The 15,608-nt window shown below is 43.1% G+C and overlaps 3 protein-coding genes across 3 annotated transcripts in view; 2 read left to right on the plus strand and 1 right to left on the minus strand.

Moving 5' to 3' along the window:
• Nucleotides 1–696: 696 nt before the first annotated feature.
• Nucleotides 697–8,057, minus strand: TREMEDRAFT_27449 (uncharacterized protein; the record flags this gene model as incomplete). Its single annotated transcript, XM_007002291.1, has 20 exons — nucleotides 697–939; nucleotides 1,044–1,331; nucleotides 1,554–1,733; nucleotides 1,923–2,150; nucleotides 2,476–2,585; nucleotides 2,628–2,757; nucleotides 2,872–3,057; nucleotides 3,267–3,455; nucleotides 3,727–3,968; nucleotides 4,304–4,399; nucleotides 4,660–5,267; nucleotides 5,513–5,619; nucleotides 5,666–5,770; nucleotides 5,918–6,050; nucleotides 6,217–6,362; nucleotides 6,411–6,443; nucleotides 6,564–6,656; nucleotides 6,984–7,177; nucleotides 7,404–7,759; nucleotides 7,873–8,057. 20 exons carry the CDS (start codon nucleotides 8,055–8,057, stop codon nucleotides 697–699), a joined length of 3,852 nt encoding a protein of 1,283 aa, XP_007002353.1.
• Nucleotides 8,058–8,416: 359 nt separating this feature from the next.
• TREMEDRAFT_28366 (uncharacterized protein) lies at nucleotides 8,417–10,273 on the plus strand (the record flags this gene model as incomplete). Its single annotated transcript, XM_007002401.1, has 8 exons — nucleotides 8,417–8,534; nucleotides 8,584–8,635; nucleotides 8,698–8,814; nucleotides 8,863–8,903; nucleotides 9,151–9,345; nucleotides 9,484–9,604; nucleotides 9,787–10,013; nucleotides 10,089–10,273. 8 exons carry the CDS (start codon nucleotides 8,417–8,419, stop codon nucleotides 10,271–10,273), a joined length of 1,056 nt encoding a protein of 351 aa, XP_007002463.1.
• A 754-nt stretch (nucleotides 10,274–11,027) lies between these two features.
• The window catches only part of TREMEDRAFT_67978 (uncharacterized protein), a gene marked incomplete at both ends in the record, with an annotated part of 7,301 nt that continues 2,720 nt past the window's right edge, over nucleotides 11,028–15,608 (plus strand). Inside the window, 10 exons of the mRNA XM_007002978.1 lie at nucleotides 11,028–11,428; nucleotides 11,545–11,631; nucleotides 11,903–12,008; nucleotides 12,269–12,433; nucleotides 12,587–12,900; nucleotides 13,151–13,308; nucleotides 13,563–13,963; nucleotides 14,027–14,296; nucleotides 14,648–14,734; nucleotides 15,024–15,112. Coding sequence (XP_007003040.1) covers nucleotides 11,028–11,428; nucleotides 11,545–11,631; nucleotides 11,903–12,008; nucleotides 12,269–12,433; nucleotides 12,587–12,900; nucleotides 13,151–13,308; nucleotides 13,563–13,963; nucleotides 14,027–14,296; nucleotides 14,648–14,734; nucleotides 15,024–15,112 — 2,078 coding nt within the window. The remainder of the gene's footprint in view (nucleotides 11,429–11,544; nucleotides 11,632–11,902; nucleotides 12,009–12,268; nucleotides 12,434–12,586; nucleotides 12,901–13,150; nucleotides 13,309–13,562; nucleotides 13,964–14,026; nucleotides 14,297–14,647; nucleotides 14,735–15,023; nucleotides 15,113–15,608) is intronic.

Consider the following 15,608-nt stretch of genomic DNA (forward strand, 5'->3'; position numbering starts at 1 on the left):
CTCCTCATCAACAACCATTGATTTGGACCGTCACACAGTTTTGTAAAGAAATGTTGGAGGCTGTGTGAAGGTACTAGAGTAATTCTTTACACAATCTTCTCCATGCATGAGCTGAAAGGATGTGCTAATTGATCCTGGATAAGATACCAAAAGAGAGGGGGAACTGTTTGCTGATGATTGGATGATGATACAGAGGGGAAAAAGAGCATGCATGAATTCTACATGTCTCTATACTTATCACATTCCCCTCATACACAGCAAACCAGAGACAATTGAACAAAGTTCAGAGGACAATAAGACAAAGGAAAAAAAGTGACAGAAGTGGACATACAGTACTCGTACTGTACATATTATCATTGGCGTTTGGGTGTTCGTGGGCCGATTCTACTGGCAACTAACAAAAAAAACGGAACGCTTTCCCAGCCAAATTGGTTCCGCGCCGTTCCGGTTTTTATGTTAGGTGCAAGTATATGGCTTTCCGACATTTGCCTTGTTCAACGGAAACGGCAGAGCTCGACTTAGATAGCTCGAATGTACTTGAGGAAGCGGAGACATGAGGGAGCAAAGCCGAAGGGATGTACCAGACTCACTGGGGCCAAGTGCTTCTGGGTTGACACATTTTTGAGTTGATGCATGCACATGCTATAGATACTGCTAGGTTAGCTTTGGGTCTCCTCAAACAGCAACCACCTCCACTCACCAGACTTGCGGCAAAAACAACTGTCCATCAGCAGTTGGCACGAACAAACAAGCAAACAAACAATACTCACTATCACGTTTTATCAAACCTTGTGCCTCTTCCATTTTATTGAACAACTCGGTATCTCCAATCACCCTAGCTGCGTCTCTCACCTCGCGACATGTCTCATCAAGTCGAGTGATGACCCTGACGATAGTACCTTCTTGGACATCTGTGAGTTCTGTTATTTGTTGGAATGGCTACGAGTCAGCGATTCGTTGCCCATAAGTGTCAAAAAAGGGGAGAAGCGGTGATAGGTAAAGTAGTTCAACCTGAAGCGAGGTTGAAAAAAGGAAGAACTAACCATACCCCTAGCCCATTCATAAACCACCTCCACTAAACCTGTCTTGAACTTTTCCTCAAAACTATCATATTGTACTTGACAAGCATCTTGTTCTCTCTCCACTTCACCCGCTAGACGATATATGACATCCAAGCCTGCCTTTAGATTCTGAGGTATCTGCGGTATGACGTCTGTCTTTTCGACGAATACGAATACGGAAAGTAAAGCTACGACTTCTTGGGGCGTATAGTCTGCTAAGGCGTTTTCTAAAATGAGTTCGGTGAGGATGAGTTCGTGAGCCGAGTTGATCTGGAGTCAGCATTGAGTTGACAGTTCTGTTGGTGCGCTCGTCGTAGTTTCTGCACTATTTACTTTCTCGATAAGAGAACGTGTGTGTGAGAGAGTGGGAGAGACAAGTAGAGAGAGGGTGGGAAAGAGAAATGTTATGGGAAGAGAAAATAGAGGAGAAAGAAAGCGGGGGAGCAGAAAGAACGAAAGAGATATAGTTGACAGGGAGGAGAGTGCACTCACCTCACAAGCCACTCGACCTTTGAGCAGCACAGTAGAATTCTCATCAATAAATTGCAATCTTTTCAAAACTTCGACGCGGGATTCATAATCCGGTAACAGCTCCAAATTCTGGTCAGAAAGTAACAATTTCAACTGAGTCAAACTAGCTTCCACGAGCTTGATCTCATGTTGCATAGCGTACTGAAAATCAGAATGTTTCAATCTTCTCACCCCCCCCCCCCCACTGTGGAAAACAGGGACATTGAACATCATTCGACAAATAACAGGGTTCAGACCAGGTCCCGAGGGGAGGGGGGGATGAGGAAGTAAGGTTCGAAAGAGTATGGTGTACGAAAGAAAGATGAGAAGTAAGGCGTCGTAAACACTTACGTGTTCTTCGAAATCTGGACATTGTCGACATCCCATCTTATTCAACCGATCTACCAACATTATCCGATTGGTCAAGTCTTCTTGGAAATGCAAATCTGTCAAACGTGACCAAGCGACTTCTGGTAGGTCTGGCAAAGAGGATAGTTCTTTGTGTAAAACGACAAGATCGGTCATTGTCTTGGAACAAGCTGTTTTGTCTTTTTTGTCGACAATGGCCGTAGAGTTCGCCTGACGGTTAATTTCGACATTTTTGATGATTTGCCACATGTTCCGCGTCCCATTACATTTTGGGTACAGAGAGAGGAATGCGATTGGAGGGCAGATAGCAGAAAAGAGCTGCGGGATGAAGGGTGGTCGGTTGAAGGTTGAAAAACAGCCAGGATGTATAGGAAGAAGACCAAGGAGTATACAAAGAAGACCAGGGACGGATGGAGGGAGAGCGAGTGAGTAGTGAAAGAGCATAGGAGTCCGAGGGAACGACAAAACAATAGGAAGATGGAGCAGTGAAAAAAAGTAGTAATAAACCACCAACCTTGACGATTCGAGCAGTGACAAAAGCAATACTACTCGTATCCACAATGACCAATTCCCAAGTGAAACTTTCCAATGATTCTTTTGGCAATACAGGCGGCCAAATGGGTGTTACTTCCGATTCTTTCAAATCTATCATCTCAGTGACATCACTTTCATGATTTGAAGGCTTACCTTCCTTTCCTGATTTCTGTTTCTCAGTGACCAAAGCCAGAGCGTAAAAAGCTTTAGAATCGGATTTAAGACCATCTCGAACCAGACTTGGCGCATTTCGGAGAAGTACGGCGATATTAGCTGGAAGGTGCTATATGTCAATCATCACGGCAAGACTTTTTCACAGTCAAGCATAAGTCGTTGGAGTGGTGTAGTTGAGGAAGATTTGAGGAAGGAGGAAAGAAAGAGTGGGGTAGTCACTTACACCATTACGAAGTACTACTACTCTACCAGGGGCGAAGATTTTTCCACCTGCTGGAGCCCATGAGGCCATACGTAATAAAGATGCTTGAGTTCGGACTACTTGAGCAGAGATGTCGTAGAAGGGTGAAATATCAGGAAGACAAGTTTCACAAGTGAGTTTAGGTAGTCGAGCCAGTCGTTTTTCCGTCTAGGTCTCAGTTTCCTTCCTACTTCGCCATCACTCCATCGTTATGTTTTTCTCATGTTACCATTGAAGTTTCAGTCTTGGTCATGTGCAGCATGTAACATGTCACAAATGGTTCAGTAGTGAAAGACTCAAAGAAAAGGAATGACAGATATTTTTTGGAGGAGGAATGATGTCATCAGATATTGAGGAAGGAAGGGAGGAAGACTGACCTGTGCTACTTGTCGTTGTTGTTCTGGAGCCAATTTCTGAGCTGCATTCTCAGAAAAGCTCCTCTTGATCATCTCTTCCACTCGAAGTGCTTCCACACGTAAAAGGTTCAGGATCATATTGTATGTCAAGCGGAATTGCGAGGTCAAACGATTAGGTACTCCAAGCATCATTTCTTGAAGTTCGTGTTGCTTTCTATCAGCATCTTACATTGACCAATATTGCCTCAGAGCTGCTTTCTTTCCCATCTCCCATTTGACCACCGAAGGACATTCAAAGTGCGTGCGCTTGTGAAGTATCTCATGGTAGAGCAACGAGGAGGAGTGGTAACAGGCGACTTTCACGTTCTCCCTCGAGGGGAAGCCTCTCAAGAAAGGGTCTGATTGGAGACAAGATGTGTGAGAGACGAGGAGGGAGAGAGGAGGATTGTGATATATGAAGTATGAAAAAATGGAGACGCACAGTGGGTAACTCGTCCCCCACAAGTATGATAACAGTTCCAGTAGTATCTAAACCTCTTCTACCCGCCCTACCAGCCATTTGCGTATATTCACCAGGTAACAAATTCCTAAAACTTTGTCCATCATGTTTCCTAATACCTGAAAACACTACGCTTTTAGCGGGCATGTTAACACCCATCGCGAAAGTTTCAGTGGCGAATAAAACTTTTACTAAACCTCGTGAAAAGAGAATTTCGACAATTTCTAATGTTGTCAATAACCATACCTCCAACCTTCTTGACGATTCTCATTTTGAGTGCCGGTTTTGACACAATTAGGGTTGGGGAGTGTGTCTTGAGGGCAGGACTGTGGAGGGGAAAGGGGATTAATACCACAAGCAGCTGGTTTGTCGATGAGGACGGATGAAGGAGAAGTTGTTTGATGAATTGAAGAAATTGTGGGCCGAAAAAGAAGATGTTTGCCATGTTCATATGCAAGGCAGGGAAAGAGGAGGGGGAGGAGTTTGTTGTATATTCAGAAAGTCGATTGGGGAAAGGTGAGGGGTAAGGAGTGGGAGAATAAGTAAATATCTCACTAACCTTTGACAAGTGGAAGTAAACCACCATGATGTACACCTATACCCCTAGACATAAGATCCCTCATCCGTAGAATTTGAGGTAAAACTTTGTCCGTCCCTGAATATCAACTTCATTCCGTCTCTCACTCCATTCTTTCAGATACCACGACCAAATCCCTGTTAAGAATTCCACAATCCACAATCCAAGCCGAATTACGACATAAAGAAAACAAAACCCCATTCGCAAATTGAGATTCCGAATTCTGAAAGCCACCATGAAGGTTTTTTTACTCCGAACCTCATCTCGGGAAGTATCATAGTAACCAGATCATGATTGGATATTTTTGCGTGAACTGAAAGAACCAAAGAAGAACTCACCTTTTAACCTATTCAAAGCTTTTTCCCAAGTCAAATGTACCTCACTTTTTTCCTTTTGATTACAAAGATCCAAAGCACTTAAAGATCCCGCATATTCTTCACATTTCTTCTTACTAAACACAAAATTGACAACAGGTAACAAGTTTCCTTTTTTCAAATGATTGACTAAATGTGTCCAAACATTTTGATCTAATTGTCCTTTACTTCTTCCGAAACCACCACCTTTCCCTAATGGAGCATTAGAATGTTTAACGGTTGGATTGACTGTATGTATAGAAGAACCGTTGGGACCTCCTCCACGATTTAAATGTGTTCTTCCTGCTCCTATTTTTGTAAAAGGGGCAGATTTACCAGTAGGAAGATCTTTTGGTTTTGTAGTAGATTGACCACGACCATTCGTTTTTGAAAGTGGAGGTAATCCGGCTAATTCACGTTCTTTATCTTGTTTACGTTTAAGAGATTCGGAAGCTGATGTATAACCTGATGATAGGAAAAGGGATTTGGAATTTACTATTTTATGAAGTTCTTTACCTGCGTAAAGATAATGTTCGAGTGGGACTGGACGCATGGGGGTGGAAATGACGTAAATGTCTTTTTTCTTTGTTCGACTGTATAGTTAGCACGGAGATTATTTGTCCCTTGCACGTCACGTTTTCAAGGAAGACTAGTCACCGTTTTGCTATTTGTTTGATGGAGATGATAGTCAATGTGATGGCAGAAAAATGTGCTGAAAGAAACGTCCAGAGGGACAAAGTGTTGTTATTCGAGTCACAACCACATAGCGGGGCTCTCGTTGGGAAAGGGGGGTGAGGCAGGGTGACTTTAAAGGGAGAAGAAAGAGAGAGAGACTTACCCTACCCAATCCGCAAATTCCTTCGTATTCGGAACAGTAGCCGATAACAAGATGATATTCACATGATCAGGAAGCATTATGATGACTTCTTCCCAAACCACTCCACGCTGAATTTATCAGCTGATCCGCGGAAGATAGTCGCCGATAGCTCACCTCTGCATCGTTCACATAATGCACTTCGTCGAAAATGACGAATTCGACATCACGGATAAGATCGGCGCCTTTGTATAACATACTACGGAGAATTTCCGTGGTCATCTGGGAGTCAGATGTGACGATCAATATCACAGAGAGCTACGACAAATCCAACCACAACTTTTGGACCAGAGCAGACCAGCGGTGTTGGGCAGAAAACATGAATGGTAGGAGGCAATGTGAGTGTAAGTCGAGTAGGGATCCACCTACAATCAAACAACTCCCTTCTGGATTGATCTGTACATCCCCCGTTAAAATACCCACTGTAGAAGGGTCAAAAGAATTCTTGAAATCTCTGAATTTCTGATTCGATAAAGCTTTTATAGGAGAAGTATATATAGCTCTATTCCATCAATATATTCCCACTTCAACACCTCCAATACGACCTCTGGTCCATCCTCCTACTTCAATCAAATCATGAGATCATGATTTGATATGAAGCAATTCTCTCAAGCCTTGCATAATCGAGGGCACTGATGGAAAAGAAAGAAGTGAAAAAACAAACCCACCTAGTCATATGTTTCGCAGCTAAAGCAATAGCATATTCTGCCACGACCGTTTTCCCCGCTGAAGTATGAGCAGCGACGAACACTGAATCTCCCATTTCTAATCGATATACAGCTTCTTTCTGAAAGTTGTCAAGTTCGAAAGGGTACTATCTTGTCAGCCGAAGAGCCAAACCAGGAAATGGATATGAACTTACTTGTCTTGCCATTTCAGGAACCAATTCATGGAACTGGAATGATCAGCTTGTCACGTTTATGGGCTGTGGAAGGTTGGTGAGATAATCGGCGGAACAAGAAAGTCGTTCTCATCAAAAAAAGAACGAAATTTAGAATGAAAAGAGAGGACTCACATTGAGTAGATGTTTATTAACATCCACCACATGAGCCCATTCTTTCTTCGCCACGACTTTGATCGGTTTGCTAGATGTAGGAGCAGGTAGTCGCTGTAAGTCAGCTCATGCTCAGTACTTCTTTAAACAGTATTCAACGAAGTTTTCTCCATCAAGTTCGAAATAACAAGACGAGAAACATCTTTTCCCTTCACCATTCCCGACCTCTACCTATGACAATCGGATGGCAGGTGGAGAACCTGAGAACCAAGCCTATCAGAGATAACCTTTCTGACTCATCGCACACCCCATCACCTTCTCCTCAGAATGGGCGATGGCACGGGTCGGTTTCAGGAACTTGAATCGCCACATACTACACTGAGCTGCGGGTGAGGTGGAGCACAAGTTGAAGATGCGAAGTAAAAACAGAAATACACCCACCCCTATAGGTAACAAATCATCCACATTCTTCCTCCCCGGTATCTCCCTCCTCTTATCTTTATCTTTCCCCTTCAAACTTTCTTCTCCCACTCTACTTATCTCAAGCGTCGGGGATTCTCTCCCATCTCTTCGTTTTCTTCTAGCTTTCCGTGCGAGAGACCTTTCGCCCAACATAGACAATAAAAATTCTTCGGCTATATCGTTAGAATTACTTCATTGCTCCATCTTGTCACACCCTAATCTGGGAAAAGATAACTCAGTAGATAGACGACACTTATCCGAGTTTCGGAGGGATGAAAACCGTGCTGTTATGATACGGTTCTCCGAACATGGGTTACCAACCTTACCCTGGCCAGAAAAGGGATTCAATATGAAGCGAGTGGAAATGAAAAAATCCGATTCTCCGAATTCAAAACTCACCTCCTTCAATCTTCAAACCCCTTTTCAAACCCGGTGCCCTAGTCTTCCAACCTTCTTCATCTTCCAACTCCCCTTCTTCTTCTGGCGTTTCTTTAGGAGAATATTCATCACCTCCTCCTAAACCACCAGGAAGAAAAGGAGCATAACTTCCTTTTCCCCTAACGAAATTCTCCAGTTTTCCCGGTGCTCTAGAAGAGGATGATGATAGACTCGGATGAACAGGTGGGCGAGGTGCTAAAGATTCACGCCATTGAATGAAATTAGAGTTTAGACCTTTGAAAGTGGGTAATATGGAGTGTGTTTGGTATGATGGGGTCAGGGTTAGACGGGGAAGCGGGAGGTCTATGGGTGGTTGACTGAGCGTAAGCTGATGATTTGATTTATGTTCAATTGCTGTGAAATGATACTTTGTATCTCATCATGAGGGGAGACCATGGGTTTAGAAGGTAATGAGTAAGATAAGACTCACATTTGCCATCCCCCCAGACTCTGACTTAGATCTTTAACAGGTTCCAAAACCTCTTCTTCTAAATCTTTCAATACCTTCTCTTTCTCCGGTAATCTGATCCCAAGTAGATCCTCCAAGTCGTTCGTAATTGCCTCACGATCTTTTCCAAGCTTCGGTAAGTGCGCAGAAAGTTGAGAGAGGTCCATAAACCCCATCGATTCTATCCTTTCTTCCATCTCACCTGCTGTCTCTCCTACATCCCACTCTGCATTCCCTCTTGTTATTGTCTCTTCTTTCTCCTCTCTTTGGCCTTGTGGCAGATCATCTTGTACCCTCTGCTGTCGCTTGTTCCCTCTCTCGAACCCATCTTGCATCTTGTTCACTGCCCTATGGGGCTAGCAAATCGTGAGTGATTATAGAAAGAGATGGGAAATCGTACGTACCAAAGCGATCGAAGGTTGTGTATGATTACGTCATCAACCCCTCCTCCTTGCCACTTTCTATGGCCCACTACTCATCCTTCTTTCTCTTATAAGTACAGCATAGTAATACTACATAAGCAGTCATGTCACCCACCACCACCACCGCCGTAGCTCCCAAACGTAAGCTACGACCAGCTAGGAAACAAGTATCTCCAGGTGAGATAGATAAGACTGAAGGTCCACATCCGGGAAAAGAATATAGTTAGTCAGGTTTATTTCACTCCGTACAAGTTGAAAGATTGACATATAGATCTTTGGTACAATAAATGGGCTGGGGGTGATAAAGAAGATGCTCTTGCTAGGTGATTCAATCATCTGACTATCCCTTATTGAAAAAACGTTTGGAAATCACTGACAGATCAAGCAAAACCCTTTCTCAATCACGTTGTATCTTAATTCGTGATGCTGGTTACACTCGAGCAGATGCTACAGGAAATAAGTTTTGTTGTTTGTTCTTTGCCAGAGGATGTTGTCCATATGGGTGAGTTTGAATTTCTTTCAACAACACCCCCTTCAGTCTGACGAGTAGACATGAATGTAATTATTTACATCGTTTACCTATACCTTCTCGTGAGTCTTCTTCCTCTCACCCTCCTCATCATCTCATCCTCCCTTCCGACCTTCTGGAACTAACCCCCCTACTCCTGGCCTACTCTCGTCTATTGGGTATCGTCTATCTTGATTCTATATTGTCACTCCACTAATGCCACTGAATTCTCTTCTCGAAAAGGAGTAAATATTCCCCGGTCCATTCAATTATCTCCTCGTCATACAGTGTTAAGAGGTGATGTTTATGAGGACGTACAACTGATGTCAGAACAAACCGATCATTCCCGTGACTGTTTCGGTCGTGAAAAACATGCAGAGTATAGGGACGACATGGGTGGCGTTGGCTCTTTCAATCGAGCCAATAGGACTTTATACATTGCAAAGATGCAAGAAAGTCCGGATAAGAAACAGACTGAAGAGACTTTGTTAAGACATTTTGGTGAATGGGGTGAGATTGTCAAATGTGAGCTGCTATTCTCGTTCGCCCTGATCCTTGACTTGTTTTTCCAGTTTTTTGTGAGGTCGCGTTCTACCTTATATATAGGGATTGTCAAAACATCTGAAGGGCAGATACCTCCATACAGCAGACTTTAACCTTCAGGGAATATACTATACAACCGAGGTATAGCATTCGTGACATATCGACATGAATCCAATGCGTCTTTCGCCAAAGAAGCAATGGCGAATCAGTCGATGGATAGTGGTGAGATATTGAATGTTAGGTGGGTGTTCTCCCTTTCTTCCCCTTCTTACCGATTCTTCATTCGCTTTCTGAGGTCATGGTCGATGGAGGACATGGTTCCAACAAGATGTCTGGTCAACTTCTGTTCTTGTCGATGTGTGATCAGAATGTCCACACGGAGAAGAGACGATTTCTTTCTGTGAATCGAAGACTCACCATTAGATGGGCGACGGAAGATCCCAACCCAGGAGAGAAAATAGCCGAATCGAAACGAATAGAAGAAGAAGGTCAAAAACATATAGGAAGCATGTTAGATGAAGATCTCATAGAAGCCGCTCAAACGTTGAGAGCGTTGGAAGAAGGTGATGAAGAAGATTGGTATCCTATCGAAGCTAGTGAAAGACCTATTGAAGAGAGAAAGAGGGATGGTAGATCGGCTTCGCCACGACGTAACCGACATAACGAATCAGACGAAGGACGTGTTGAACGAACAAGGGAAGGTGGAAGTGGACTTGGGGGGAAAGTCGGATTATTAGATGCGGACGCTTTGGAGAATGTTAGGTTTTACGCCGAGTTACGGAGGAAACAAGCGGAGGAGGTGAAGAAGAGGGAGAGTTTGAAAGTTGTCGGCCTCGGGGGAGGAAAAGGGAAAGGGAAAGGTGGGATGGCTCTTTTAGGAGGTTATGGGAGTGATGATGAGAGTGAGTGAGGATAGAACACATATCTTCTCTGGTTGGGTTTTGGGGGAAGTAGTAGAAGTAAAAGTATTCCATAGTGTTTCTCTCGAGTGAATGTATTATATATCATATGAATTTTATTGGAAAAAGGTGAATTTCAACAGCCAATCGTCATCAACAAAATGGATGTTTTTTCATCAGCCAAAAAGTCGTGTTTTTTCTCTCCTCTTTTTCACTCTTTTTCTCATCCTTCATCACTCTAGATACCCATTCTCGCTATACCATCTCAAGTGCACAAACGATATATAGAACGTAATTATTTAGACCACTTAGACAATAAATCTTTACACGTGAACATCTATAAATCAGGGTGGAACTTGAAGTAGAGGACCCACCTTGTCATTCCAACCTCTTTGGTCATCCTACTCCATCCACCATCCGACATCTACCTTCCACCTTTGGATATTCTGGACAAACTCATCTCGACTTTGGACCACCTACCACATATTTGTAAAGTCTAGACCTAGATCACTGATCATTGGCCTCACTGGAAGAATGGACTCATAGTTCACCTGGTGTCTCCACATTCCTCATTCCACATTCCACATTCCACCCCGTATACCCTTCTCCTTTACATTCCCCCTCCCTTACTCTATCCCTTTCATCCCATAAACTACTACCTAGATAAATACGACAGATAGAAACATATCATCCACCATTCCATAGCCCATAATCTAGATAACTTACGATAAAGGAGAAAACATAATCCGAATTGACCGAGGCATTATGTCCGACCCACCTACACCTTTAACACTCCCTATCAACCTTCCATACCCAATCATCATCACTCGTGTACATATAAAAACAGGTCAAGAGGTATCGAGAGGGACAACATTGTTGGAATACGCTTTCACACCTTTTAAACTACGACAATCATCGAATGACTTTTCTCTGGACTCAGATAGGTTTGGTATTCCCAGTGAGGATGAAGAAGTTGATATTGGTGAACTTGGAAATGGACCCGAAGGATTTCAGAATGGAATTGGAACTGAGATTGGTAAAGGACATAAATTGGAATTGAAAGAAGGTGATTTAATAGGGAGTTGGGAAAGTTCAATAGAGGGGAAGATTGAAAGTATAGAAAAGTTTATCAAAGTCGGGATGAAGTTAGAAGAGAGATATAGAGGGTAAGTCTCTCTTCTTCTTACAACAAATCATACTATGTTATGTGGGTTATTTTGATGGAGGTTATAAATGAGTACGAAGGGTTGAAAAGGAATGTATGGAAGAGTTGACATTATAGGAAAACAGCTTTACTGGTACAACAACCTTGTTCTCATCCTGTACAATTACATGGAATGTGTGGTGTATGCGGGGCGGATCTTCAAGTGTGAGTTATAAACATTATTTTTCTTTCATCATCTGAACTCGCTGAAGAGGATTGTCTACCATAATAAGAACACTCCTCATAAGTGCCCTCTTGGGACCTTATTTCTCAAGTGGGACGTTGCACTTATCATCTTGTGATTCCCTTGAGATCTCTCCCCGTTCCCGAGAGAGGTGTTTGCCTATCTATCTTGGGGAAACTTGAAACTTGATTATGGCATTGTCATTGGGAGAGATCTTGTATATGATTATAAGATTTTGACGCTGATAATAAGTGAAGATTACCTTTCTCCTTTTCAAGAATCAGAAGCTGGACCTTCTAGATATCCTGGAGGTTATGAAATAGGACATGATGCTACTGGTGTGACTGTCAATACAACTGTGAGTCATTGTGTGTGATTCGCTCTTCACATTGTCTAATTCAACTTTGATTAAGATACAATCTTTTCGCTCAAGTATTTTGATACCTACCCTTACCCCTTCATTCTCACAAAGACTTGTCATGTAATTCTAATCTATGAATATGCCACGGATATCTATAGAGCATCTCTCTCATCAAACTTTACGAAGTTTTTGAAATCATACTGTCGTCTTGACAATCTCCTTACCAAGAATAATTTTGACTTCGAGCTAACTACCAGGAAGCTAAACGTCTGGACGAAATCACTCGACTGGATCTTCTTTCACAACGTAAATTAAGTCTCATCGTTGATCTTGATCAAACTATCATACATACCACGGTTGATCCTACGGTTGAAGAATGGCTTATCGCTCTTCGTTCGGAACCATCTTTCCATTCTTCTCAAGTTTCCCCTCACTCTTCGCACGTTTCCCCTCACTCCCCACCCGTTTCCCCTCACTCCTCACCCGTTTCCCCTCACTCCCCATCCGTTTCCCCCCACTCTCCACACGTCTCTTATCACTCTTCTCCAGAAAACTCAGATGTTCCTCCTGTTCAGCAAAACTCGCAAGAAGGTCAAAGAACTGTCAGATCAACAACCCCAATAAACACACCTGATACTGTCTCTCCCAGTTCCCCCAATGTGGAAAGTAAGGATGGAGAGGAACGGTTGGAACGGCTAGAACGGACCGAAACCCAATCTTCCATCCCATCAAGATCGACAAATTCATCTTGGACAGACGAGGAGAATCCGAATGCTGAAGCTTTGAGAGATGTGGTGATGTTTAGTTTTGAAGATGAGTTGGATTTCGGTACGGCTGGACGAGATAGAAGGTATAGACCTAGACCTAGGAGATACTTTACCAAGCCTAGGTAAGTTCTCGTTGTCATATATCCTTCATTCGATCTTCTCGTACATGACGTTACCACAAAACCCTCCCTTGAGATACCTGCATCTTAGGGACTTTTCGTCGTCCTCAAATTACCGCCAACTCGAGCTACGATATCTCATCTCAACAATATGATCGTTAGTCCTCAAGCTCGATCTGATACGCTCGAAGAAGAGCGTCGTCCACATCAAATGAGATCACCAACAATGTTGGGATGACCTAGCTGATCTCAGACCCGGTCTTGCAAAGTTTTTAGAGGAGATGAACAAGTTGTACGAAATGCATGTGTACACCATGGGTACACGTACTTACGCAGAGGCTATCGTGGGTATTGTCGATCCTGAGGGTAAATATTTCGGCGGGAGGATTTTAAGTAGGGATGATAGTCGTAGTGAGTGATCATCCTTTGCTTTATTCATTATGGTCTGACCTCTCCCACATCAATCTGTCTTATCCCTTCAGCCCATCCCTCGTTTAGCAGCTAGCTCATTAGATATCCCCCGGAACTCCCCTGTGTAGTTCTGGATCACCCATATTTCCACCCATCAGTCTTCCAGTTCATATTCTGGGCAGGACACAAGCATCAGAGTACTTGCAGGACACAAACATCAGAGTACTTGAGAGGGATCATCTGACCCGACACAGATTTCACAACCAAAAACCTTAAACGTCTCTTTCCAACCGATACCAGTATGGTAGTCGTCATTGATGATCGTGCGGATGTTTGGGGTGATTGTCCTAATCTGGTCAAAGTTAGACCATATGATTTTTTCTTGGGTATAGGTGATATAAATTCTGCTTTTTTACCACCTGTTTCCCATGATTCTCCTACTTCCCCTTCTTCTCCTACATCCTCTACTTTACCTACACTTCCTATTCCTCCTAAACCTACATCTCTACACACTTTAGCGACGGGAGAAGAAGTTTCTCAGGAAGAAGAATTGTTATTACAACAGAAAATGTTGGATGAAGTTTCTGAAGAAAGACCTTTGGCGAAATTACAAGAGAAATTAGAAGATGCTTCGGTAATGACGGATGATCCTGACGTGATCACTCATCAATTTGGGAACGTCCCCGACTCGAATTTCGGAGTTGAACGGAAATTGGAGGATTCAAAAGCTGGTTCAGAAGGTGTGAAGAAGCTACATTTGCAGAATGAGGCCCGGACAAATAGTGCGGGCCAATTTATAAAGGGGGAATTGGGAAGAGAAATGTGGGAGGAAGAGAAAATGATAAGAATAAAAGAAGATAATGATGATGAATCTTCGGGAGAAAAGTTGGTTACAAGAGAATTTAAAAGAAAACCAACTTCAACACATGCTTTACCTAAAGTATTATTATTGGATCCGAATGATGATGAGTTGGATAGGGTCGAAAAGGTCAGTCTCTGACTTTCTTTAATATTATTATTCATCGTGATGTCTTTCTGGTTTTTTCACATGATCCTGAGTTTCTTGTTCGAAATCAGGATCTAAAATCTCTTCTTCCATCGCAGACATCAAAAGACTTTTAAAAATCTCCTTTTCCTGCATAAAGACACACGCATGATACTCTCCTTTTCCTGCAAATGTAGACAAATTTCTAAAACTCCACTTTCCTCATAGATATGGACCAACTTCTAAAACTCCCCCTTTTTCTTATAGATAAAGACAGACTTCTAGAATTACTCATTCCGCAAACGAGGACATTTTCGGTTACCGAAATAAGGGTGACATAAAACTAACACTTAGCTTCTACGACGAATACACCGAAAGTTCTACAACGCTTATGATCGTCGATTGTCAGATGTTGATATTCCTTTGGCTTGCGATTGCGAGGTGAGTGATTTGTCCTTTTCTCCTAAACCCCTGTATACCCTGTCATCCATTTTGAGCTGCTGCGTGGGTCTTGGTCGGTATCTGCCTCCTCCCTCCCTCCCTCGCAGTGCTCAGATGTCCCGCCAGGATTGGAAGCGTAAACACTGAACTCTGAATCGATGTGGTCTTCCCCCCATAATGACTTTCTATCACTTGTCACCGGCTCATCCGTGATATACGGAACATAAGCAAGAAGGAAGAAAGGGTCATGAGGGGAGACAAGAAAGAGTTGGAGATAGCTGATTGTTAGCTCATCATTCCCGAGATCAAAGCGCAGGTCTTTGACGGATGTTATTTCGTTTTCTCGGGTATCATAGCAAGAGATGTGGAACCGGAAACGTGAGTCCTCCGACTCCATTCTACCAGCTTCCATCGTCCACACCTTGTCCATTTCCCCACTCTCTGTGACATACACTCGACCGGTCTTTTTCACTGAAAGGCAATATCTGCAGCCTAAACCCACCACGGCCCTCGGCTTTACAGTGACTTGCGACATTCATGTAATCCCAGATCATAACTCCTAACCCCCCCCCCCCCACCCCCAAAGCAAGTTGTCAAAAAAAACATGAAGAAGAGCCCCTCAGTGGGTTTTAAGGGGGGTTTTGAATTAAACATAAATTAAGTGCGCAACTGTACATAGCCCAAGGAGGATTGTGGTACATGGGAAAGTTTTCAAGTCCACTTTCTCCGAAGACTCCCCCAAGGTAAGACCGCTCACGCACGGGGCTTTAAACCTATTGACCTTCCCTTTGCCTCGGCTTTCAAATTGTCTGGGGATTAAGCTTATCCTGACCTATGGTATATAGGGGAAACCAAGGAGAAAAATATTACTGTT

Source organism: Tremella mesenterica (assembly GCF_000271645.1).
Source record: "Tremella mesenterica DSM 1558 unplaced genomic scaffold TREMEscaffold_2, whole genome shotgun sequence".
NCBI classification, from domain to species: Eukaryota; Fungi; Basidiomycota; class Tremellomycetes; order Tremellales; family Tremellaceae; genus Tremella; species Tremella mesenterica.